Source organism: Pollicipes pollicipes, unplaced genomic scaffold (assembly GCF_011947565.3).
Source record: "Pollicipes pollicipes isolate AB1234 unplaced genomic scaffold, Ppol_2.1 Scaffold_3447;HRSCAF=4054_pilon_pilon_pilon, whole genome shotgun sequence".
In the NCBI taxonomy this organism is placed as follows: Eukaryota; Metazoa; Arthropoda; class Thecostraca; order Pollicipedomorpha; family Pollicipedidae; genus Pollicipes; species Pollicipes pollicipes.
This window is the reverse complement of record NW_023596297.1, coordinates 28,788,800-28,814,415: the sequence shown is the minus strand read 5'-3', so window position 1 is coordinate 28,814,415 and position 25,616 is coordinate 28,788,800. Positions and strand designations below refer to the sequence as shown.

Below are 25,616 nucleotides of genomic sequence, written 5' to 3'. Positions count from 1 at the left end.
TGTGAGAATGAGAGTGTCGGAGTTGGCACCCCGGGAGCTGACGCTGACGATGTCCTCTCGAATTCGCTCTGTGCTCGCCCCTGTTCCCGGGTCCTGACAGCCGTCCTGCCAGCCGTCCTGCCCCCGTTCCCGGGTCCTGACAGCCGTCCTCCATCGGTCTGCCCTTGCCCGACGCCGCCAGTTCCGGGAAGGGCGCCAGAGGTTGTCAACAAGGGTCGCGGCCGGGCCGGGCCGGTCGCAGGTGCGCGCCGCGTCCCGCCCCGCCTCCATACCGCACCGCGCCGGTCCCAGTGGCCTCCCGAGCGGCCGTGTGACGTCACGGGCCGGGCGGCTTGGGGAGTCCCAGCGCGGCCGGCCACGGGACGCGCGCCGCCGCGCGGCCGGCCGCCGCAGTCGTCGGTGTGCGCCGTGGGAGGGTGCCGGCGAGTGGGGCGTCGCGGATCGGTCGCTGCCGGCGGGCGCGCTTCGGACGGACCGCGGCGGAGTGGACCGGGTCGGAGGTGAGTTGTGGGTCGTGTCGAGGCAGTGGGCGAGACGAGGAGAGCCAGCGGCTGCTGCAGGTGCCGCTCGCTGGCGTCGGCGTGAAGCCTGGCGCCGCGGAGGGGCGCTGCGTGGGACGGGCGGCCGCTCGGCTGAGCCGCGCGTTCGCCACCCTGACCGGCCTCGAGTCGAGGTCGGGCCGCGCACGCTGACGCTCCGTGGAGCTGGATGTGGCCGTTGATCGGCCCCGTTCTCTGAGCGTGCAGCGATAAAGACAAGCCGTCTCCCTCTGAGCCGTGATAGCCGTGATAGCTGATTGCACTATCGGCGTCACTCTCCCGGGTCATTGGAAGGCGATTGACAAGCTGCTGACGCCGCTGTGGTGGCGGCGTCTGCTGGTGACGCCCATCAAAAACCCCTTGCTCGTTGTTGTTGTAATTTGTTGTCCGTAACTGTTACCATCGTGGCAGCAGACCAGACGAGTCCTGGGCGGTGTAAGGACATAATTCAGACTTGTGCGCCGGACTGGCCTGGCACGACCAGCAGGCTTTCCAGGAGGCTCGCGTCTCTCTGATCCTTGGCCTTCACTGATCGTGGGCTCATGCAGTATGCAGCAACCAGAAGCGTCGTTCCCGAAAAGCTGGGCTGGGCATTTTCTTTATAGCTGGTTGTTGTGACGCGTTTTCTCAAGTTGTCGGAGTACCCCGACGGCTTCGTCTCCCCCCGTTCGGCTGACAAAAAACGAAATGGTTAAGTTCATCAAGAGCTGCTGAAAAGCGGTCGAAACTGTGTCCTGATCTGGGCGATCTGGTGGAGCAGTGGCACGAGACAACATGTTCTGATGGAGGAAAATACCAGCAATGGTATCGGCAAAAGTGTGTGTCGTTGCGTGCCAGCGGTCCCTCTCCCTCGAGCGCCAGGCATAGATATGACCATTTTGGGTGTGTTAATGACAGATGCCAGATCCTGACAACCAATTCAGATGAAGACGTGGCAGGAGCTGCACAGTGTAGACAAATGTACCGGCTACAACCCGTTATCGGACCTCAGAACTATCCGCCGCTCGGATGCGTCTGAAGTACTGCCAACTTTCCCGAAAGCCATGTCGAAGATAAGATGCTCGACCTAAACCGAGAGAGACTGAACCATCCGAAATGTGCCAGCACACGATCCCGTTCATTGTGACCAGCATCGGCGAAATGGCTGTGTTATTCGCGATGCCTTGGTCTCAACCGCCAAAGCCGTGAATCACAGCTGTCGTCGGTCTTGGCCACGGATATCGCTGGAGTTGGTCGCGCTCATAGTCGGACAACTTTCAAGCAATGCTGTGTGCGAATTAGCGCGAATGTTCCGCCAATGGACGTCAGCATCCTGTTGTCCTCTCATGGAAGGCGAACTTTCCAACGATCACACTCATTGATTTAGGTTGCCAAAAGTGTCCGGTTTCATTGGCTTCATTTTTGACGTCATCTGCATGATGACATCCGACAGCTCTCATGTCCGCCAAAGTCCTGCCGGTTTGAAGCCAAGCAAGACGTGTTAGCGGTTGCTAGTGGGCATGCGTGTGACACGCTAATATATATATATATATATATATATATATATATATATATATATATATATACATTTATCTTATGAATAGGTTGCCATAGATAGATTGCTTGCATATACGAATACATATATATGTATGTTCTTGTATGTAAGCAATCATCTTCTTTAAGCATGTATTAAAGACCATTCGATCCAGGAATTCTGGTCGTTAGTAAGCTCTCTGTTGATTCATTGGATGTTTCTAATCAGGTTTTTTGTATCGGGTTGAGTTTTCAAGATTATCTCACCTTCTTTATACATCCACCACTTCACTCATGTTGTAAGGACATAAGTACGCGTATAAGAGGATGTGAAAAGTTGTACGCCTTCCATGTGAGTAATGCAGACGATTCAGTTGTTACATTTCAACAGGACACACACAAAATGGTGATTTGAAAGATCGAACGAATTTGCGAAGAGCTCTCCAAAGCCCAAAACTCTTTGGTCTTAAACGCTAGCTAGTGTCTTTGTCAAATTCAAAGTTGTGCAACAATGAGAAGTTGGTGACTGTTGTCCCCCCATTTTAACCGTAAATCTTAAATTTCTGCACCAGTGGTCGTGAGGTGGAGGTAGCTTACGGCTTACATGGGTGACAAGAGTTCAGAGCAGTTGCTTGGTGTTCCCCAAACCAACCGCCCAAGCTGCGCCAATCCAGCTCATCGAAAAATGTTGCCCTTTGTGTACTACAACAGGCCGGTCTGGACAATACTGACCCTGTTTGACCTGGGCCGCCCGGACCGGACCCCGCTTGACCCGACTGACCTTTCCACGTCGGTCAGGCTTCCGGTCGCGCTCGCTCCGGGCTAGCACCCAGTGCCGCTCTGCAGGCCGCCGTGCCGTATCACCAGCCGGGCATGGCACCCACGCACCGCGATTGCCTCAGTTGCTACCCGCTCTCTTGTTGCAGAGTAAGCCACCATCTTGGCTTGTTGTCTTTGAATGTTCCGGCTCCTCACCACCCTTTTCAATGCATTGCTTTATTTTTTATTCAGCCTCAATAAAGCACGGCTCCTGAGCGCGGACCCGACATAACACCGGCCCGAGGATGCTTCCTTAGCCTCCTTGGAGCGGGCCTCACGCCGGCTGTCACCTCCCCATCCCCCTCGGCGGATGCGCGCGTGGTTACGCGACATTTGATCGCTGTCATTCAGCCAGGCGCTCCGTTCATCTGGTGGAGTGCGCATGGCGTCGCGTGCAGCGCGGGGTGAGCGGCTCGAGTTTGCGGCTCGGCAAACCGAGCCAGGCAAAGCCATAGAGGGGCTGCCTCGTGGCATTGCATGTGTGGCGCGAACAGATCCTTCAGCTGTCAGGTGGGGCTGAAAGATTGTAAAGGGGAATTATCTGTGAGACTAGAATGCCGCGACCTGAATAGCAGGTGCGTGGTGTAAATGCATGCGGTGGCGTAGCCCGCATTTCGCCCGGGGAGTGGGGTAATTCGAGCCCTGTAAGCCAAGAGGTCTTTTTTGTCCACTTCGTTGTCGTAGGGCACGATTCTTTGTTAATGTGTGCGTCAGACGTTTATGGGCTGAGGTTCCCTTTCGATGCACCGAGGGCCTGCTCTTGATGTTTTATTTGCCCCGTGGGCGTCCTAATTTGCCAAAATGTACAAGCAATGAAGCTTTCCGCTCCCCCCGCCCCCGGCGGCTGCCTTCGCCGCCAACACGAGACAGACTTAGGCCAATGTCATTGCGCTAACCGTTTCTATTTTTGTTCACGGTGCAGCTGGCGACTTCTTTGCACAAGCCGTGGCGTGCTCTTTGCAATTGGGATGGTGCAAAGCTCTAAGGAACGAGTGGATATTAAATATTTACGTTTCGAAATTTCAGTCCGGTTCTTTAGAGTTGAGCTATTTAAACATTAAACGCATCCCAGCTCGGAGGGCATCGCATTGTCTCTGACGCACGTTGCCGTGCCGTTGCGCAAGCCCGCAGCTGTGTCCCTGCCGAGACGGGCCGTCAGAAGGCTGTCGCCATTGCGCCCTGGTTGCCGTGACGACGGCCCGTGTGCGGCCCCAGGGATCCGCTCATCTGGCGAGGCGGAGTCGATGGTACGGCGTCGGGTCGGACGGCCCTGCAACTCGGGTGGGGCCCCGGAGGGCCCCTGGACGGCCGCTACCAGCCGTCTCCGGGCGCCCCGGCCCTGGGCAGGGAGCCCCCGGCCCGCCCCGGCCCGGTAGGACACGCCGGCTGTCCGGACCAGGAGGATGACACTGCGATGTGGGGACCACGAGTGTGAAGATCTTTCACGCGTGCTGGTGGTATGAGAGTAATAGGTGTTCGTTGGCTACCTCGAGATGACGCAACTGGGACACACTTGTGCACACCGCTGTCTGGGCGCCGGCCTCCCCGGGGACCGTGTGGCTGTTCCGTCTCCCGGCACTTGAGAATACTCCTCGGAAGGGCTTAAGGAAGGTTCGGGCTGGCGATTTCAATCGGTGAAAGGCCGGGGAGTGAGGTCTAGATCCGCACCGGTCAGGCGTGGTGCTTTGATTGTCCGAGCGTGTGCAGTGCCTCGCGCTCATCCGAGCAGGCCGTCATAGACGTTATCGCGGACTTCTCAACCATCGGTGGACGTGGTTCAGGACTTCTGCGCTGCCGAGCGCGGGCTTTATGTTGATCTGGATAAGCGAGGGTGGTGCTGTAAAAATGGCTTTGATGGCTGTTTTATGACGGGGCTTTGCAGTTTGCCGTACCTAACGGAGGCAAATGAAAGGCATAGGATGGGAGGAAGGGAGTGTATGCCGTGGGCCCATCGACCCTCCATATGCCGGAAGAGCATTTGGAGCATGAATAAACCCATCACAAATTATGCATATATATATATATATATATATATATATATATATATATATGTGTGTGTGTGTGTGTGTGTGTGTATGTGACCGAACACTGGTGGTACCCAAGCCCAAATGGAGGTTAGCATTGCTGTCATCACCAACTGCAGTACAGTTTGCCAGTGTTCCTCAGCGGATGTTTTTCTCGTCACGACTTGGGTCTGTGCGTGAGCCGAGCTCGTGCCCAGTCAAATCCTCCCAGTGGTCGCAGCAGCTCGTAACTGCCTCTGCTGATCAACCATTACGCGCCTCGGTATTTGATGTGGTTTGGACAGCGCTGGTGAAAGAGGTGCCCGCCATGGCCAATATGCGTTCATCTGCCGTCAAGTGGAGTGTGCGTCGTCCTCCTGGAGCGGTCTGCCTCATTTGTAGCTTCTGATCTTGATAGCATGAATGTTCTCCCTCATTACGCGTGCCTGTGCTCGTGCTCTCCGTGTTTGCATGCACCAGAAGTGCTTCTCTGAAACTGCATGTATATTTAGCGCTTTGTTTCACGCTTGCTGTGCTTTTGTGACAGGCGTAACGTTACTAAGCTTCAGTTTATTTGAGACCACGACCTATTCATCCTTGCGCGATGTTTGTCGGAGAACACTCGCTTTGTTCCTTTCAGCGCTGCACTTGGTAGGCTGTGCTGCCACGGCGTACTGCTGCGAAACTTCCATTGTCCGTGGTAGTTACCCCCGCCGCTGTGCCCTACGCGGCTGTCGCGTTTCCGATCGCTGTATTCCCCTTACAGTAATTTCACCGGGGCGGTCGGCGTCGAAGCCTCAGCCTTTGTGTTTTCGTGCGCTGTGTTGTCGCTGCGGTGCAGCCGTTCAGAATTCCTGTTCGTTCTTGTGTGTGGTGGCATTGGTATCTCTTGCAGCCGAGTGCTTGTGACTCGGGGTGCAGCGAATGTATGGCCCATGACTCGACCATCGCTGGTACTGACACAGCCACAGTGTTGTGCTGATGTGTATCGCCCACTACCACTACCGAGCCGTGTCATCAGCGGAGCGCCGGCCACCTGTTGGCGCGGCGTGCGCTGCTGAGGCCCGGAGTCCAACGCCCGAGTCCGTGCCCTGACACTGCGTGTCGCCCTGTGCCGCAGGCATGAGGCCCCGGACGGCCGCGGCGGGGGCGCTGGCCTACCCGCCGCCGGTGCTGCTGGTGCTGGCGCTGGTGCTGGTCGGCGCGGATCGCGGCGCAGCGCTGAGCTGTCTGCAGGAGGGCGACGCAGGCAGTGAGTAACGCGGTGAATGGGCCCACCGGACTGAAACGCCCTGAACGAAACGCGCAGCACTGGACGCGCTGAGCTCGACGCGCTAGACTGAACGCATGGGACTCAACACATGGGACTGAATATACTGAACTGAACACACAGGGTCACACACACGGGACTGAACACATGGGGCTGAACGCAACGAAGTAAACACACGAAACTGAATATGCTGAACCAAAGTTACTGAACAGAACATCGATCCGAATACGATTTGACCGGACAGCGTCAGGCTCTGCGCCGAGTCGTACGGTCTTTGGCTCATTCATTACCTCACGCATTCACAACCCGAGCATTGCAACTGCGGTTGGTGATTAGCAGTTTGTGGCACTTGCTGTTGTTTGGCCCGGCTAGAAAGCAGACCAAACGGATTCGAGCCAGACTTTAAATGGCTGTTGTAGCGTAGCTCGGCTCGCCGGTGCTCGGGCATACAGTCGTAGCATTCATCCGCAACAGCCCAGATGGAAGCCAGCTTCAGTACACGGCTAAGAACATGTTTTGCTCAGAACAGCGGAGCTCGATCTCCGTATGTTTGGTGTGCAGACATAGTTCCATAGTTACGCGATGTGTTATTGCTGGTTGCTCGTCGGAGACTCGTGACAACAAAAAAAAAACGAGTATCGACATGAAACTAGCTGGTCAGACAAAACGACAGTCGATCGACAATTTTGTTATTGAAATGTTGAGAATTCGAAGAATGCACACCCATTTATGTAAACCTTCCGCATGAGGCAATCACAAAATCCGTCCACGACAGCGTCACCGTGGCTGTATGACCGTACAGTCGATGCGTCTTAAAGCCGTGTCTTTGTGGCCTTCTCGGCATCACACGTTGCAAGAGTAACCCTTGAGCTCATCCAGTCCGAACCTCACGCTAGGAGCAGCACCAGCTCTAAACACCCCTGCTGAGTATGCTCAGTACCCGAGCAGTGTACCAAGATTCTGGCTAGACGTTTCTTTCAGTATGTTTTGCATGGTGCGTTAGTCAGATGTAGAGACGCAGTGAGCCGTATGCCTACCAACTTCTCGCTTTGGCTTTACGGATCTCCACCGACCTCAAGATGGATCAGCCCGACTTCCGATGCTTCACTGTTCATAGACACGCATTCCCAAAGGTACACCCATGATGCTGTGTCGTACTGCAGCCTGTGGTCGTAGTCATCACATGATCCGTGCGCTGCTAAAGGTCAGATATGTGAGGCGGATGGAATGTCAGGTGTCTGCTCCTGGGCCAGGCTTAGGCCATGTCAGGTGTGCTCCTTGGCTTAGGATCACATCCTTGATGAATTTGGCTAAGCCGAGACGGCAGTCTAATGACCTGCCTTTGTCCAGATGGTGCAGGAGATTATGTAACACCTTTTCTTGTGACTTATTTGCTCTTTGACGTCTCGAAACGCGAGGTGTAGTTGTTTCACTTTTCACAAACGACGTGTTGCCAATGCACCCAGCCAATCTTCCACGTATTTCCATGGAATCCATGGTACTGGTCTACAAAGCCCTCGCACGCCTTTAATTGATCAGCATCTAGGGATTGACCACATCCCCGGGTTGAGGACCTGGTCTCTTGCGTGTACTCCCCATCGCGTCACGACGCTTCGCGCCGCTGTTCCACGCTTGACCGGGCCTTGTGGCGACATCGGCCACGATATCACGACAATGCTCTCGTGCGACGTCTCCATTCCGTGCAGGCCGTGGGCGAGCGAACGAGTACAATAAACGTCATCTGTCCGCAGATAACGCAATCGTGTGATCTTGCAGAGGAGCGCCGGTCCTATTTTGCCGTTCGCACGGCGTCCATTGAAGCGACCGCTTAAATCTCGTACCCAGCGTCGCCGCACGGACCATCGACTCCGCTGCCAGTAACGATCGCCTCTGCTGCCGGGCCCGGCCCTGTGCCAGGCCGCCCTGGAGCTGGCCACCGCCGGTCACAGTCCGCGCTGCGATCGGCCGGGGCGGGTCTGGCCGCCACGGGGAGGGGCCGCGAGGGCTCAGTGGCCGTCGGAGGGTGGGCGGTCACAGCGGGCGGGCGGCGCCGGCCGGCCGCCGTCGCACGCGTCGGTCGCCGCGGGATGGGGGTGGGGGGACGGGCGCTTCCCGGGATCGGCCGCGCTGGGGCTGTCCGCGCCCGTCCTGGACCCGATCACAGGACACGGCTGGACGGGTCGAGGTCGTGCCGCCCTTGGGCGACCTCCGCGTGCCGACGGGCCGGACGCGGCCGGACGCGTCCCTGCGCTCGCCATGCTCGCCGTGCCGCAGTCGAGCCTTTCGGCGCGCGGACGCGACGGAGCTGCCGACGCGCGCCGCCGAGCGCCGCCGTCGTGCGCTCCTCTGCCATTGTCCGGCGGGATCGCGCGCGCCCGGCCGCGATCGGGCCCACTTCCCGGAACGGTGCACCTCTGCTTGCAGGCTGCAGCCGCGCCGCGGTATGTGGACGCTGTCGCTCCGCCGTCCCAGTCGGCTTGGCCGCACGCCGCCGCCGAGCCCATGAGATTCGCGCTTCTCAGGAAGCGGGCTGGCTAATCCGCAGGCGTCGGTGACGCTTCCGCGTTCAGGGCATCCGTCCGGTCGTCGCGCGGCGCCGCGCGACGACCCGTATCGAATCAGCCTCGTACGAATTGCTGGAACTATTTCTGGCGACCCTTAGCCTTGATGGCGGTGCAAATTAGACCGGCGCGGGCATTGCTTATTAGTTTTGGGGTGGCGGCGGCACGGCCGGCGGCGTGGCCGATTTCGACGGAATGCACGACCTGCAGTGTGTCGGCGCCGTATCCAAACAGTCGTCCATCTGCTGCGCGGGTGGCGACGCCATGTCGGGCGCCAGTGGCGGGGGGCAGGGGCCCCGGGCGGCGCGCCGGGGTCCGGCCGGAGCTCAATGCAGAGCCAGCCCCGACGCCTGGAGCCTCGCCGGGCCGGTGGCCGCGTCGTGGGGCGGCCCCGGGAATGTTGTTCTGGCGCGCGGCGCGGCGGCAGCGCAACCTGCCCTCCGAGCTGCGTCATTGGCTAGTGACCTGCCGTGCCCCCGGGGCGGGCCTGACCCTTGGCCGGTAACGTGCCCGGCCGTGCTTTTGGGTGCAGACTGGCCCCAGGGCGCCGAGCCGGCCTCGCCCGGCCTTGGCCGGTAACGGACCAGGCCGTGCTTTTGGGTGCAGACTGGCCCCAGGGCGCTGAGCCGACCTCGTCCGACCTGGGCCGGCGCTTCGAAATACGCCCGGCCGTTGGTTGCCCGCTCCCGCCCCCCACCTCCACCCCCGCCGGCCGTCGGCCGGGCGGGAGGCGCCGGCGGGGGCGCGGTCTGTCGCGTCTGCAGCCTCCGTGCCCCTCGACCCGGCTGCAGGGCGGCCGTGTAAACAGGCCGGCGGGCGCGCATGGCCTCCTCCGTGGCATGCTCGCGGACGCCCTGCAGGCCCCTCTCTCGTGTCAACAGCACGGCGCTGCACGGTTGCGACACCGCGCCGAACTGCTCCAGCGGGTCACGCCCTGATACGGCCGGCCGGCTCGTCTGGGGCGGGCGGCCTCCCATCCCCCCCCCCCGCGTCCGATGGGGCCGCCCGCTCGCTCCTCGCCACTGGAGAAAGTGGCAGCTCTGCCGGCCCGGCTCGAGCTGTGCCTTCGGGGAATCGTCATTGAAGTATGTGTGTTATCCGATGTTGTGTTTCTGGTGACCCCCGTTTCGCTATCCTGGTGGCTCAGGAGAAGTACGAGAAAATCATCCCCACCTGCTTTTTGCTGTGTGGAGGGGAGGGAGGCGGCGCCTTCTCGCTACGATGAGTCGGCAGTCTGTCGGGCGGCGCGCCAGCGTAGGGGTAGAGCCGCCGGTGCTCAAGGCTCAAGTATCAGCCCGTTCGCACCGCGCCGCCCTGGAGCGAGACGCCGGGGGTGGCTGCGGTGAGCCGCAGAGGGCTCGTCCACGATGTCTGACACTGCACCAGACTACGTCGACGGCGGCCCGGCACCAAAACAGACGGCCGTGGACTCGTGCCAAGGTATGCTGGCCGCCATGACTCGGTGAGTCATCGCGATGTGGATCGGTGCATCTGGGTAAGATGAGTGGCTTCCAGCAGACCCGCCGCCGAGCAGGACGGCTCTGGAAGCCGTTGCCCAGCACAAGGCTGGCGCTCAAGTCTGCCTGCCGCCCAGTGACGTCCGACCGACGCCGAGCCCCGGTGAAGGACCGATGATGCCGCGCCCAGGCGACCGCACGCTTCCTCGTTGCCCCGGCTGACCATCAGCTGGGCGCTGGCTGATGCGCCGGCCCGGTGGCGGTCCGGTCAGACGAGACGGTGCGACCGCACCGCCCGCCGCGGCCGGCATGACACCCACCGTCGCCTGTTGTCAGCCCGGACACAGCCGCATGGCTCATTATCTCCTTTCCGGATAACAGGCCACAAGTCTCCGTTTTTGTCGGCGGCGACATCACCGCTGCCGGGAAGCTGGCTGTTTTGATCGCTTCCCGTTACCGGTCGACGCCCAAGGTCACGCCGGATCGGCGCCCCTCAAATCCGCGCTCGCTCTTGAACCCCGCCGCACCTGACACGTTGGCCGGCACGTCCGGACCGGCCCGGCGCCGTTATCTGCCGATCGCGGCCGTGTGGGGCGGCCCAGGCGCCGCGCTCGCGTTCATCAGGCGCCGTGAGCCCCGACACGACCGCCCCACCCCCGACCTCACCCCAGAGGCCCACCGCACCGCGCCGCGACCGCCGCCATCACGGCCGGCGGCCGCTCGTGACCGCCTGACGAGCCGTCGCTGGCCGTGACCCTGCCCGCGGGCGGCGACGGGCCCGGGGCGCTGCGGTTGGCGGTCCTGCTGGTGGCGGCGGCGTACCGGCTGTCGCGCAGCTTGTCCACCGTTGTCCGCCGTTGTCCTCCAGTGTCCGCCAGTGTCCGCCGTTGTCCGCCGTTACCCGCGGCCCGGCTGGGTCGGGGCGTGCTGACCCGGTCCGGTATTGGCCATCGAAGCTGCGGCCCATGCGTCCGGCGGCTAAACGGCGCCAAATCTGACAGGCGAGCCCCGCCCGACGATCGGCGGCCACTTATACAGGGGCCCTGCTCCGGCAGTTTATTAGCGTTCCGCGAAAACCACACGGGAATCCGGACCCACCGGAGAATTTATTTTCATACGCCCCGTACGGGCAGTAACCATAAATTTCAGTGATAGTCGCCTGCAAACTTTCATTAAATCACCTTTTCACAGAGTTAATCGCGCATAATAACAGAGGCAAATGACGTCCATCACGGTGCTGCCAGCATTGTAACACGGTGACTCGGCGCGCCCGCGGTGACCGGCGTGCACGGCGCGCGGCGCTGGTGACCTTTGGCTAATGGGTCGTCGTGACGGGCCGGCGGTCGTGAGGCGTGAGACTGGCCGGGCGTGACATGAGCCGGGCAGGAGCCAGAACTGGAGTCGGAGCCGAAGCCAGGGCCGGAGCCGGAGCCATAGCCAGAGCTGGAGCCAGGGCCGGGGCAGGAGCCAGATCTGGAGTCAGAGCCGGAGTCAGAGCCGCGGTCAGAGAGTAGACAGAGCCGGAATCATAGCCGGATCCAGAGCCGGAGCCTGAGCCGAGACAGGGCCAGAATCAGAGCCAGAATCGAGACCTAAGCTTGTGCCTGATCTTGAGCTTAATCTTGAGCTTGAACGTGCTTGAGCCGAAGCCGGAGTTTCGGCAGCGACGACGGTGGCGCCGCGCCGCGACGGACGCATGCGTCGGACGCGGCGCGGCCGCGGCCTCTCTGCGGGCCGGTCGATGGGCGGCTGCCAAGCAACGGAGTCACGCCGCCGCCATCCCGGACGCAGTCGCCTCCCTCAGCGTCGGCCCCGGCGAACGGGCAGCGCTGCCGGCGCTTCGATGCTCCTGATTTTCCTTGGCGGCGCGAGAATCCGAAAGAACTCGTGCTTGAGACGGTGCAAGGTACATGAGGTAGTTGTGTTGCGGTCGTCGGCCGTCACCGGCGACGGAACACGCGCAACAGGTCTCAGCCACCCCGCGGGCACAAATCAACTTGAAGTCAGTGTATCTTGTTGCATTTTGCTGTGCTTTTTGTACACACATACAATACCAACCCATGATGCTAATGGCGGCGCGCCCTTAGGCCCCAATCATTATCATCATTATCATGCTAGTGGGTGCTGCACTGCTGCTTACATTAATGCAATCGTGAAGTCCGAAACTAGTAGGAATGCGTCTCAGAAAATGTCTCAGCATGTTACCTTTGAAACGTAGCATTTCCCAAATCGCACAATTTTTTGGCATTCGGTTGTTTGCTGTTACCAATGACAATCTTGACATTTCATCTTTGTGAAGAAATTTTGACAGCTTGTATCTGGCAGGTCATGGTCCCTGTTCATGCTGTGGTATCCTCAATGCAGGCACCATGCAAACGCCAACAATGCTTCGCATAGTTTATGCTGTTATCATGCTGTTTTTCTGCATTCTGTTGCGCTGCAATGTGTTTTGCTGTACTTTAAATACGGCCTGTTTCCGCCTCTTTTAATTGTTTTCGAACCGGTTTGAATCCGTTAAAATTGGCTGCAGCACGTTGCTGCCATCCGTGCTCCCAACATTGGTTTTTATCTTTCTCACTTTCCTCTCTCACGAGACATCACTCTTCGTCGTCATTGTCGTCGTCTCATTATCATAATCTTTAAATCGCATATCAGACTAGCGGAGCGCGAACCCGCTGTGGGGGAAGTCCGGCTCAAGACTAAAGGGTCGTATTTGTCTTCGGTATGTCGCGCAGGGTGTTCCACAAAGCGGAAGCTCGGTACCGCAGCGATCGGCGTGAAACGTGAACTTGGTACTGCCAGACGTCGTCTTGCGTGCGCCAATATCGCCTACGCGCGGGATGGCACCCAGGCTAATGAAAAATAAAAGTATGGTGCTGTTATGGAATGTTGACGGCATGATCCGGATGGGGAAATAAATGAACTGAATTCGCTTTTCATATCCTTCTTGTGACACAGTTCACCTTCCGGTGCTAATTATATTGAGGACAGGTCCTCAGAGGTCACCAGAGTATGTCTTTGAGACATGCCTAAAGACTGGGCATTCCCTTGAGATCACCACACAGCATGCTGCGTGAAGAAGAACTACAGTTTGTATTATCTTGTTAGCGCGTCTGCTGCGAGTGATTCCCTGTGCTCTGCCGAGAAATCGATGGCGCCGACAATGCCTGCTTCTTGGATGCGGGGAGGCCATTTCCTCCCAGCGAACACAATATGCACGTTTCTTGGTCAAACATTACCAAGAACTTCGGTATCCGGACACGAAGATGTGGGAGCAGCCACGAGACGTATCGCCGTAGATATGACGGCCCACATCGCCCTCTGCGCTCCGGCCAAACGCCACTCCCAGTCCGTTCCGTTCCGTTCCGTTCCGTTCCGTTCCGTTCCGGTCCGGTCCGGTCCGGTCCGGTCCGGTCCGGTCCGGTCCGGTCCGGTCCGGTCCGGTCCGGTCCGGTCTGGTCTGGTCTGGTCTGGTCTGGTCTGGTCTGGTCTGGTCTGGTCCTGGTCCGGTCCGGTCCTGTTCGGTCCCCGCCGGTCTCGCCAGCACGCCGCAGTGGCATCGCCTCAGCCGGCTGCTGCCTGTTGCCCACCTCCCGCCGTCCCTCGCCCGTTGCTCGCTGTTCGCTGTCTGCCGCTTGCCGGCCGGCAAACCAGTCGATTCAGTCGTACAAACGCTCGATGGCCGTTTAGATTGCCGGGCAGCGGGCGCCGGCCGGAGCGGGCGGCACCGGGTCGCGCCAGCGGCCGGCCGGCGTGCTGCTCGGCGCCCGGCACAGCCCGGTCGATAGCGTCGGACCGCGGCGCATGGCCGGCCGCTGCGTACGACGCCCGGCGCCCGATGTCCGTCCGTCCTCCGGGACGCCGGGCCGTGCGGCGTCGAGTCGACGCGAGGGCACGCCCTGCGTTCCGGATCCCCGTGTCCCAGATCCGCGCTCGTCTTGTCTCGTCCCGCGCGGTGCGACACCGATCCGCGCGCCTCGCACCCGCAGCCGTTCCTCCTCCCACACCCAGCGTTCCTCCGTCCGCGTCTCCGCACCTCGTGTCCGTCACTCGTCTGTCTCTCTCTGTCTCGGCGGCCGATGTCCGTTAGCCGGCGCCGCCTGCCGCGCCGCCGCCCCGGTGCCGTGCGGTGACGCCGCCGCGCCGTGGCCGCAGCCCTGATGTGGCCGCATGGCCGCTCCGGCCGCCGGCGCCCCCATTTAATTGCAATTTACGGCCGGATAAATTTGGCCGGGGCGCAGCGGCGGCGCTGCAGCGCGGCGGCGAGCGAGCAGCGCCGGCGTGCCGAGGTCGAGGTCGGCCGGCGCGCCCGCCCGCCTGCAGACCGCGCTCCGGCCGCTCTCGACGGCCAGCAGCGGGGTCGCGCGCGCTGCGCAACGGCCGACGTGACGAGACTGGAGAGCAGCGGAGAGTGCTGACGACGGCCAGGTGGCCGCCGTTTGTTTTCCGGGGGTGTGGGAGGCCTGCTGTCGGTGGTGCCTGTGGTAGGATGGACGTGCTGCCGATGCCAGCTGGCTGGGGCGCCTGGCGCGCGCGGTGTCGCCCGCGGAAGGAACCGCATCCGAGACGTCGCCGACGGCTGCAGAAGACGGGCACGCGGGGGCCGGCGGAAGCCGTGCACGGCGGACGGCCGTGCCGGCCGGGGACGCGCGTCACGTCCGTGTCGTCTGGCGCGCCGCGCCGGCCGCCTCGGCGGCGCCGGCGGCGCCTCCCGGCGATGATAGCGCGGCTCGCCGGACGCGGCGGACGCGCCGGACGGTCGGCCGGGCGCGAGGTCGCAGCGACCGCGGCTTCCTGGTTGCGGCTGGCGATTTTTTGGCGGTGGCGAGTCGCTGCCCGCCGACCGCCGCGGGCGCTCACCCCGGCCCCCAAACGGGTTTGTCGGCGGAAAAATCTCCGGCAGGCGTGTTGCGGTGGCCGCGGCGACGGCTCAACGACGCGGCGCAGCGCGGGCGGCGCTCGTGCCCACTGCGGGCCTCAGCGCGCCCCGCCCGTGTGAGCAGTTCGGGGGGGGGGGGGGCGAGCTGGGGTGCTGTCGGCCCGCCCACCGGTAGTGGTCCGGCGTGAACTGGCCGGGCGCCGGGCAGCCAGCCGGCGGCCGGCGACCGGCGACCGGCGACCGAGGCGGCGGCGCGGTCGGCGCCTGCTGCAACCCAGCCGGGTGATGTGATGATGACGCCAGCTGGCTTGGTGGCGGGCTTTCCCCAGACGTATTCTAGAGTTAACGGGCTTTGAGATGGCTGGGTAAAACCTGCGGGATGTGGCTGGGTCCAACCCGTGTCAGGCGACGGGGTCAAACCCGTGTCGGGCGACGGGATCAAACCCGTGTCGGGGCCCGGGGTCAAACCCGTGTCATGCGACGGGGTCAAACCGAAGCATGGTGCGCGCGTGGCGCAAACTCGCTTACCGATTCAACTTCGTCAGTCGTGAAATCAATCTCATTCTTACACTTGCTTTAGGGTTTGCCTGAATGCAGCGTTTGTTGCGGTCCCCTGACTTTCCGGTCCGTGTCGTGATGTTGTTTTAAAGGCATTGTGCCGGTTGCTCGCGACGCATCGCAAGCGCGCCATTGTTGTAAGCCCAACCTTTCCAAAACGAAAAACTTGCGACAATCTCGAGTGCTTGCTCATTGGACTTGTCAGGCGACGAATAGTTTAAGGAAGTTTCGGGAACAAAGCCTGCTTGAAGTGCCGCATGGAGAACGGATCAGCGACAACTGGGGCCAGCTGTGGCTGCCATGTGGCAGAGCGATGCGATCATAACGTGCTCGCCGTTTCCTCGGCCGTTAACGTTCGCCCGGGGGTGATTTTGCCGTTCTCACGAGCCACGTCAATGACGTTTTAGCTCTAAGCGGCGGTGGCTGTTGGCTGCATTTATGAGTCGCTCGCCCGGCATGGCTATTTGATCATGTGTCCGCTCCATCCTTGTGAAGCGCTTCGATGCCGCTCGTCCGCACACTCCTTCAAAGTTTACTCCGGTATATTCGATAGTGAAGTGGCACTCCGGTATATTCGAAGAAGTAGCATGTTAAGTGCTTTGCTTGCGCCGTGGTCTATTCCCGTCCCAAGACCATTGAGCACATGCCAGCACCCTGAAGCGCCATCACGTGCATTCTCTGGAGCGGGTCGCGGAAAACTGGTGCTGTCCTTACGCCTGCGCGCCGAGGAGAGGCGCCACTGAGGCGCGCCTCGCGCCCGGCGACCAGCGCCCAGGCCGCGTCTCGTGCGATGGTGCGGCGGGCACGGCTGCGGCGCGTGCCGAGGATCCCAGACGGACGACGTGTAGGGCTCCCCGGGCGCGAACGAGACATGGGCCCACCGGCCCGAGGCGGGGAGGGCCCACTGCCCAAGGCTGCGGCATGACCGCCGCCTGTCCAACGATCAAATGCTGTCTGGGCTCCCCGCCTTGTCAGCACCGCTCAGGTCGATGGTCGATCGCCGACCGAGTGCGGACCGGACGGACTCTCGAGCTCGCGCGTTTGCGCTGATCGTACAAAGACGAGACGCGGATTGGGCAAGAGATTGCGCACCGGCAAAACAGAACCTCGGACCACAGAAACCCAATGTGGATGGCTGCCCTCCGGTGCGCACTCCTTCCTGCAGGGCAGCGAGCACTCCGTCGTGGCATCCGGGTCGGGTGCCCCCCCCCCCCCCCCCCCCACCTCCCTCAGCGCCAACATCGCCTCACCTGCGACTAGACTCGGTGACCGATGACCGCCGATCGTGACCGCCGACTGCGGCCAGCGGCAGCGCCGGTGGGCGCCGCCGGCGGCCCCTCGGCTGCTGTTGCCGGGGCGGGCCGGGTCCCGCCTGCTGCGGCGCCGGTCACCGATCGGGTCAGCAGGACCCGTCTGGAGTGCTGCCGCGGCGGCGCTGGCCTCACGGGAGCTGGCGGCACGGGTGCTGATCGAGCGCCGCGCCGGCCTCACCGCAACCGGACCGCCGCGTCCAGTTCCGCCAGCTGCTGACGCGGCTGAGAAAAAAAGAGGTCTTGCAATGGCTTAAGCTGACGATTCTGTATAAAAGGGATCCCGCAGCCGGTTTTGGTCGTGGCATTTAGTTACCTGGTCGTGATCGCATACAATGCTCCATTTTTCACATTTGTTGGTAGGTGTTGGTCGTGAACTCGTTGCTGAGATCGGATCGCGTTTCTTGAAGTACTTCGCGACCTTGACTCGCAAAAGCCGGGCTCACTTGTGGCTTGTAGCCGCGGGTCCAGCCCCTGACGTGGGGGTTTAGAAAAGTTTCCGCACCGTTTGATAACCGAGCTGGCTTAACCGGGCTCGCGGCGATTTTCGAAAGTAAAGTGCCGGCATGAGCTAGGTGGCCAAATAAGTCCGCCCGCCTCCGCTGCTGTGTGATGATGGCGGGCCGCAGTAAACAGGATGTCGGCAGTGATTGCTTATCCGCGGCTCCTGGGCATTGCAAATATACCGCGCCACGGGTCGGCGAAAACAGAAGCAATGCTCTGCACCGCCACGACGTCGGGCAGCAAGGTTTTGCAATCGGTTAATAAAGCATATGTTTTTTGATAATTCCAAACGTCCCACAGAGCAGAACTCGGCTTGAAGTGCTACCGCACATCATCCCATTGGATCGTACCGCATTTATTATTCCCCGTCCGCCCCGACTGGGGCCAGCCTCCGCGCTTGAGTTGTGGGTTTGGTCGTACAGGTCTGTCCCACAGTCAAAGTAAGAGCTCTTCACCGTTTCTTCAAACCCACGGGAGGGTGGGCCCGCGAGACGTGGGGGCTGGAGGCACGCGGGCGGTGATGCCACCTGGACCGAAACTGGTGCCTCCGACCCAGATGTCGCGCGCGGACTCGCCGTGCCATTGTAAAACAGCGGAGCAGCGCATGGCGAGCCGGCACGTCGGTGTGGGCGGCGCGCTCTGGAGGTAGCGCCCCGCCGCCCGGTTCCGCCCCCGTCTGACCACGCACCCGTCTCTCCGCCAGCGACGTACCCGCGCCGGGAGATCAACCTGAAGCCGGGCGAGACGTTCAACATCACCTGCCAGATCGACCTGCAGCACCCGAAAGTCATCGGCTACAGCTCCGCCGACCTCTACTTCACTCGCGTGGAGGAGCGCGCCGGCCGCGTGGCCAAGACGGAGGTGCCCGCCGACCAGTACACGGTCAGTGGCGGCGCGGGGGAGGGGGGCGGGAGGGGTCGGGGGCTGGCGGCGGCGCCGGACGTCGCTCCACGCAGACGGGAGGGCCACGTCGGGTCCGTGTCGCCTCCCGCAGTGTCGCGCGGTGTCTGTTCCGCTCCTCCCGGCTATCGGCGTGCTGTCGTCCCCTGAGGTGCCCTGTCAAGGGTTGTAGCCGGAGGTGTTGCCGCGCTCGCGTGTCGCCGCGCGCGCCTCCGCGCTCTCGCCGTGCGTCGGCCGTGCGGCTCCGTTCTGACCGTCGGCTGTGCGCGCAGGTGGTGAACAGCTCGTCTGTACTGCTGACGGGTCAGCTGTCAGAGGCCGTGCGACACACCTACACCTGTCGCCTGCGCCGCTCTGACGTGCCCACCACGGGCATCTGCATGACCAGCGTCAACGTTGGCTGTGAGTGTCGGCTGGGCCCTGGGCCCTGGGCTCTCTGGGGCGCTTTCTCCACGCCTAATGGACGGCTCGGCGCCGTAGCGAGAAGGCTGTGTTGTCGCCGCTTCAAAGACCGCACCGGCGCCTCTTGGGAGAGAGTCGTGGCGAGTCTTATCGCTACGTCGTCGCCGTGGGCAGTCGCACTGCTGTTTAAAACGCCACCGAACCCGGGACGTAACAGCGTCGCGCCAAATGGCCACAGCAGCCGAAACGCTATTCATATCCAAAGCATCATCAGCTCCTGCAGCGCCACAGTTGGTGGAAGGTGTCACGGGAGTGTGTGTGTGTGGAGGGCGAGGCGCTGGAGGGTGCCGTGGTAGGGGTGGGTAGATGTCTAGGGTAGAATTTCCTTAACCCCTCGACCTGCCAGCCCATGGGGTTGTCTGTGCCCATGTCCACCCATTCGCTACCGTTTCGTAATCAGTCGTACCCATTTGTTACCCATCCATCTGGATTTTTAGCTCCTAAGTTGTAAATGACGGTTTCACCGTAGGTTGCACGCGGCGGCGATATTTCAGATACTATGTAAATGGAGCGACTTGCGACTAAACGAAGTGCAAACAGTGATATTAAGGGTATTTTTTGGAGTGTGTTTACGACATTTTTGAACGTCCTGCCCACAGCCGTGCCCACTCCCACATTTTTTCCCAAACATGTGCCCAACCCAGCCAGTTACATGTGACGTGTAGCCGATGGTGTCACGGGTTTAGCAGGAGTAGAAATCAGGTTTGAAGAGTGTTCGTCTCCTGCAGGGGTTGTTTGCGCCGCCCATGGGCTTATCCAACCCCCACAGGCCTCTGGATGTGAGCGCCTCTGAAGGGTTGTTTGTGACGGCGCTTGCAGACAGGCTGTGTTGGTTGATTACGTGTGGGCGCTGTCGGAGTATTACTCTTGACGCTGTCCTTGAGACGCGCGATGGCGACGAGCTCGAGTCAACAGCGGCGGCGCCCACTGTTATCGTGATGGGAGTGACGCCGTCGTCGGCGCCGAGTGACACGTCTGGCCCGCCCCGCTGCAGATGGCGCCCCTGGCCGTGGAAAACTTCCGCTGCGTCTCCCACAACTGGGTCAACATCAGCTGCAGCTGGAACGAGTCGTTCAACGCCGTCAGGACCAAGTACCAGGTCCTGTACCGGCTCGCTTCGTTCCCGCACTACGTGTAAGTACCGGGGCGTGGCCCGCCGCGGCTCCTGACCGCTCTGCATCAGCCCGCCCGCCGCGCCAGTGCCGGCGGCCGCCTGATGGCCGCCTGATGGCCGCCGCAGCCGGCGCTGCTCCGAGAGGGCCGCCTGCAGATGGCCGGCTACCTCGTTCGCCATCATTAAATGCCATAGAACTTGACACGGGTGCCGTAAATTACTTGAGTTGGTTGGCCGACCTGTTCGAACTGAGTGGGCTTGGGGGCGGCCGGTCGCCGCCGGGCGTTTGGCGCAGGGTGGGGGCACGCTCTGCGGATGGGGGCGGCGGCGGCGGCGGCGGCGGCGGCGGTAGGGAGCAGCCAGCACCGCTCGGTCGGGCCTCCCATCGTCAGGCCGTCCTGCCGTCGCCGGCGGCGGCGGGCTACGCCCGCCTGCCGCGGCGCGCCGCCGCCGGCGCCGCGGGGCCAGGGGTCGACCGTGTGACGAGCGCCCGTTCCTCACAGCGATGGCCGGCGCAGCCTTGAGCTGCCACCGTTTGTCACGGCCCAGCCCCGGCCGCCCGGCGGCGCCGGCGGCGGCGGCGCCGCCGCGGGCCCTGGACAGAGGCGCCGCCGGCGGACAGACGGGCTCTGGCACCGTGCGACGCAGCGCCGTGAGAGGGTTCGGCATGCGTGTGCGTGTGCGGGGTACGGTCGCGGGTTCTGGGTCGGACTGGTGGTGGGACGGCGGTGGTTGGGTCGGGCAGGGCAGCACGCGGCGAGGGCCGTGGCCGCCGGCGACGGCCGAGCTGGGCCGTAGCGGGTGGCGGGGAGTGACACGTGAGACGCGCCCGCTCTGCGGTCCCCGTTACCGACACCTCGTCGGGCGTGAATGGGACGACCTTTCGCTGCGGGCGCCAGCGCGGCGGGCTGGGGCCGACCACCGACCCGCCGGGCGCGTGGCCGGCCCGGCTTCGGCGGCTGGCTGCGCCCCCAGCGGGCGGGCGAACGCCCGAACGACTACTTCCGCCCTGCTGTAATCACAGTGTTCAGTCATCTGTCAGCTTACGCGGCTGTATTTTACACAGCCGTCGCGGCAAGTGGATTACGAAAGACCGGTTCAGCACAGGGAAGGGGGAGGGAGGTCGAGCCGGCGGCGTCGGGTTCAATCGTCCCCCAGGTCGCAACCGGAACGGGGTGCGTCCCCGTGTGGCTAGACCCTCAAACCGGTAATGGCCGCTGGCACCGGCCCGTCCGCGCCATGCCCTCCCCCCCCCCCCCTCCCCCGCCCTCGACTGTGTCGGGATCAGGCATGAAGCCAAGGTTATAGTTTCGAAACGTGAAACCCGAAGCCCAGATGATAATGGCATTGGCCGAAGTCGAAGCCTCGGGCGGCGGCTTTTAAAATTTGGAACAGCGGAACCGAAACCTGTGGCGTGTACTTTTATTTTGGACACCGAATCCGAAGCAATTTACCTCAAACTTTGGATGTAAAAAGACGAACCAGATTTCGGCGGCTTTGCAGAGGAATCCCAGGAAAAAGGCGAAACTGAATCTAGTGCTCAACTTGTTTTGCGAAGCCGAAACCGCTTTGGCTACAGCGTTAACTGCTAGGAATCAAGTTTTTGTGAAGGGATTTAGACGAGGTGTGTAACATTACAAATGGGATATTTTTGAACTACCATCGTCAACTTCTGTGCACAACGCTTGGAAAAGTTAGGTTCTCAGCTGTGGTCGGCTGCTAATTGGTTCTAAGAATGACCGACCGGTTTTCGCTTTCAACGACGAGTGCTTCGTAACCTCAAAAAGTTGTGTGGCGTTTTGGACTGAGCCGACGGGCAGGGCTGCTGGGTGGGGCTAAGTCATAATTGCAGGGAAAAAAATCACTGCGTCAAAAGCGAAGCCAGCTGTTCAGCATTGTAAGAAGCCGAGGCCGGATTCAAAATTACAAAACTGTTCAATGTCCGGGCCGAAGCCAGCCGTCGAAAATGGCTCAAAGCCATAGACAAGCCCGAAGCCATTGGAGGAGAACTGCGGTTTTATGAAGCCGAAGCCAAAGCCGGCCTCGTCTCCAAGCCTGGTCGGAGCGAGCCCACTGATGATTCCGTCGTGTGAAGCAGCGGCAGCTGATTCCGTTCATCCCGCGCGGGCGTCCATCAGCTGATCGGCCCTCGGCCTGGCGCGGCTGGGCTTCGCCACCTGGCCGCCGGTGCCTTCCCGACGTCCGCCCCCCCCCCTCCCCCCCCCCCCCTCTATCCCGGCCTGCGTTCCGGACCGGCGTCACGGGCGGCTACCGCTGACCGTAACGTCGGCTCATCCCCCCCCCCCCCCCCCCCCGGTTGCGGCTTGAGGGGTCGATGTCACCTGGCCATGATACCGCGAATGGCGAGGTCACCTCGTCCGCAAAAAGCGCCGGTAGGCTGGCAGCCGGCCGCTGCCGCGGCGGCCACGACATCTGTGCCGATATATGATATGAAGAGTGGAGCAGGATCGAGCCGTATTGGGATAGATGGCCGGTGGCTGGTTCTGCGTTTTTGTGATGTTCGACATCGCGGAGTCCGTTTTGCCTCGTTCCATTTTCCATTAATGCTGCACGTGGAGAGTGTCAGGGGACGCCGGGCCGTCTATTTTGGCTGGCATGCGCCTGCGCCCTGGCTTCCGAGCCCAGGAATCCCGCCGGTTCAGCGGCACTGTGGTCTGTTCGGGCCGTGAACCGGCATTTTCCTTGACATTGTGGCAGTAATCTTCCTTCTCGATGATGTTGTAAAGTTGACGCGGCGAACCGGTCGGCTGGATTTTCTTAGTACGATGCCATCTTAGTGCTCGAAGTGCAGAAAAGTTGTTAGAGCTACTAGATCCTCTTAGGAAAAGAATCCATGAGCTGATCTACGTAAATCCCGTTCAGTGCATTCCCATGGTTAGACTTCCTTAACGCCTTGATTCAAGGCCCCCAAATTGATATTGATGTTGTCAATGTACTTTTCCATTCGTCACGCTGCCATGCGCAGCACAAAACGTTCACGTCTGCTTGTGTTCACGAATTCTGCACCCCTAAAGTTTGTGTGACAGCACGACTCTCCATAGCGTCACACTTTTTCCCAGTCAGCTCCACTCCTTCCGTGTCTCGTTTCCTCCATATTGTTTTCTCAACCCACTCTCCTCACCCTCGATCCAATGTTACCTCCAATCTTTCCGTCGATATGGCGAGGCCGTTCGGTGGCGGCGGCGGCGGCGGGGGCGTGGCACCGTCGTCATGACGCCGGCGGAGGCGTGACGACAGGGGGGGACGTCTGGCGCCCGCCCGGGCTGCCCGCACTAGCGCGCGCGTGGCGGCGCCGGCCGCCCGCAGCAGCCCGCTGGCGGCCGTGCGACGGCGACGCCCCGGGGTCCGGCGACGAGCGCGCGGAGGCGGGGCTCAGCGTCGCGACTGGGCTCCGCCGCCGCTGCTGCTGCCGCCGCTGTTGCTGCCGCTGCGGTGTCGGGCCGGCGGCCTAGCTGCGCCGGCGAGAGCGACGCGTCTCGGGGCTCCAGCCGGCCGCGGGCTGGTATTGATCGGCACTGCGCAGCACTGGCTCGGTCACGGCCGCCGCCCCGCCCCGCCCCGCCCCGTCCCCACCCCGCCCCGCCGGCCGGCAACAGGGCGGCGCAGAGGTCATGATGGCCGTACAGAGGCTGGAGCGATCGTTACACAAGGAACAGGTCTGTACAGATGCCAGAGCGGCCTGCACAGAGGTATGCAGAGGCCATGGTGGCCTGCGCAGTGGTCTGTACACAGGCCACAGCGGACTGTACAGACGCCAGAGCGGCTTACACGGATGTGTGCAGAGGCCATGGTGGCCTGTATAGTGGTCTGAACACAGGCCACAGCGGACTGCACAGATGCCAGAGCGGCCTGCACGGAGGTGTGCAGAGGCCATGGTGGCCTGTATAGTAGTCTGAACACAGGCCACAGCGGACTGCACAGATGCCAGGGCGGCCTGCGGCCTGCACATAGGTGTGCAGAGGCCATGGTGGCCTGTACAGTGGTCTGTACACAGGCCACAGCGGACTGTACAGATGCCAGGGCGGCCTGCGCAGAGGTCGGGGCGGCCCGTAAAGAGATCAGAGTGGGCGAGTGGGACGAAGTTCGCAGTAGCCTGTACACATCCAGGAGCGCACATGGGTCGGAGCGCCTGCACTCAGGTCAGAGGTCGGCGGCCAATACAGAGGTCATGGCAGGTCAGTGGTCGTCACGTTGGTCAGAGTGGCCTGCATGGGTGTCAGAGCGGCTTGCATAGGGTCCCGATGGCCTGTGTAGAGGTCAGGATGGGGTGGTGCGGGAGTCAGTGGGCCTTCCGGCTCTCATTAGCCCGGGCTGGAGTCAGAATGGCGAGGAGCCTCGGTGACGGCTCTTGACTGGCTTTGGACCGTCGGGGGTCGTAAGCATTTGTCAGACCCGAGGCTGCTATCAGGACAGCGTGTAGCACCCGAGGCCATCTTCTCAGTGCGGGCCTGCGCGCTGCCCGGCCGTCCATTCATCTGTCACGGGAAGGGGGCCTGGAGAAGCCCGGCCTTCTACGCTCGTCCCTCGGACCGCCCAAGACTAATGCGACAGTCGGGCTTGCGGGCTTTGCATTATGCAGCAGTCTGCCAGCACATTGTCAACTCGATCAGCGAAGAATGAGGAGACCTCGCAGCTAGAAATGTATGCATGGCTCGCGGGCGTACAGCGAATACCAGTGGTTGCCGGCGATCCGGCGGTCTTCGAGCGCGGCTCCTGTGTTAGCACGAACGTCTGTCTCCCACCTCCAGGCGGCCGCCCGCCCGGGGGTGGGAGGGGCCGAAGCTGCTTGGCGAGTCTATGTGAGTGCGTATGTGGCGCTGTCTGAATGAAGCGTTGCTGGAGGGAGGGAGGGAGGCAGGAGGGAGAGAGAGGGCTAGGGCCGGGCGGACAGAGGCGGGATGGCTGACGGCCTGCCGTCCGGTATTGATCGGAGCAGCTGACCGGTGAGGTGGCGCCACCCACCACCGACCGGACCCGACGTCGACCACACCCGACCTGACCTGGCACGACTTGATGTCATCCCATTTCATCGAACCAGACCTCGCCTACCCATTCTATTCCTTTCCATCCCATCCAATCCCATTGCGTCTTTCGCAACCCAACCCAACCCAACCCAACCCAGCTCAGCTCAGCTCAGCTCAGCTCAGCTCAGCTCAGCTCAGCTCAGCTCAGCTCAGCTCGGCTCGGCTCGGCTCGACTCGACTCCTCGACTCCTCGACTCGACTCGACTCGACTCGACTCGACTCGACTCGACTCGACTCGACTCGACTCGACTCGACCGACCGACACTCGACTCGACTCGACTCGACTCGACTCGACTCACTCACTCAGCGACTCACTCACTCACTCAACCAACCAACCAAACCAAACCAAACCAAACAAACCAACCAAACCAAACCAAACCAAACCAAACCAAACCAAACCAACCAAACCAAAATAAGCCCGAACCGAACCGAACCGAACCGAACCGAACCGAACCGAACCGAACCGAATCGAATCGACCCGACCCGACGACCCGACCCGACCGACCCGACCCGACCCGACCCGACCGACCCGACCGACCCGACTTGTGGCATCTGTTCAGAGGCTGACTCCATGTGACTTCACTATCTCTGCCCTTCCGATGGAGCAGCTGCACCGGCAGCCAGGGGGCCCTGCTGACAATCCGGCTACCAATGCTCGAGTTGCGGCTGCGGGCTGGCTGTTG

The 25,616-nt window shown here is 61.6% G+C and overlaps 1 protein-coding gene across 1 annotated transcript in view; it reads left to right on the top strand.

Moving 5' to 3' along the window:
* The first annotated feature begins 405 nt into the window (after positions 1-405).
* Positions 406-25,616, top strand: part of dome (cytokine receptor domeless) — an 86,371-nt gene continuing 61,160 nt past the window's right edge. The window contains exons 1-5 of the mRNA XM_037215357.1: positions 406-500; positions 5,994-6,125; positions 18,116-18,294; positions 18,585-19,004; positions 19,769-19,873. Coding sequence (XP_037071252.1) covers positions 5,996-6,125; positions 18,116-18,294; positions 18,585-19,004; positions 19,769-19,873 — 834 coding nt within the window. The 5' untranslated portion in view covers positions 406-500; positions 5,994-5,995. The remainder of the gene's footprint in view (positions 501-5,993; positions 6,126-18,115; positions 18,295-18,584; positions 19,005-19,768; positions 19,874-25,616) is intronic.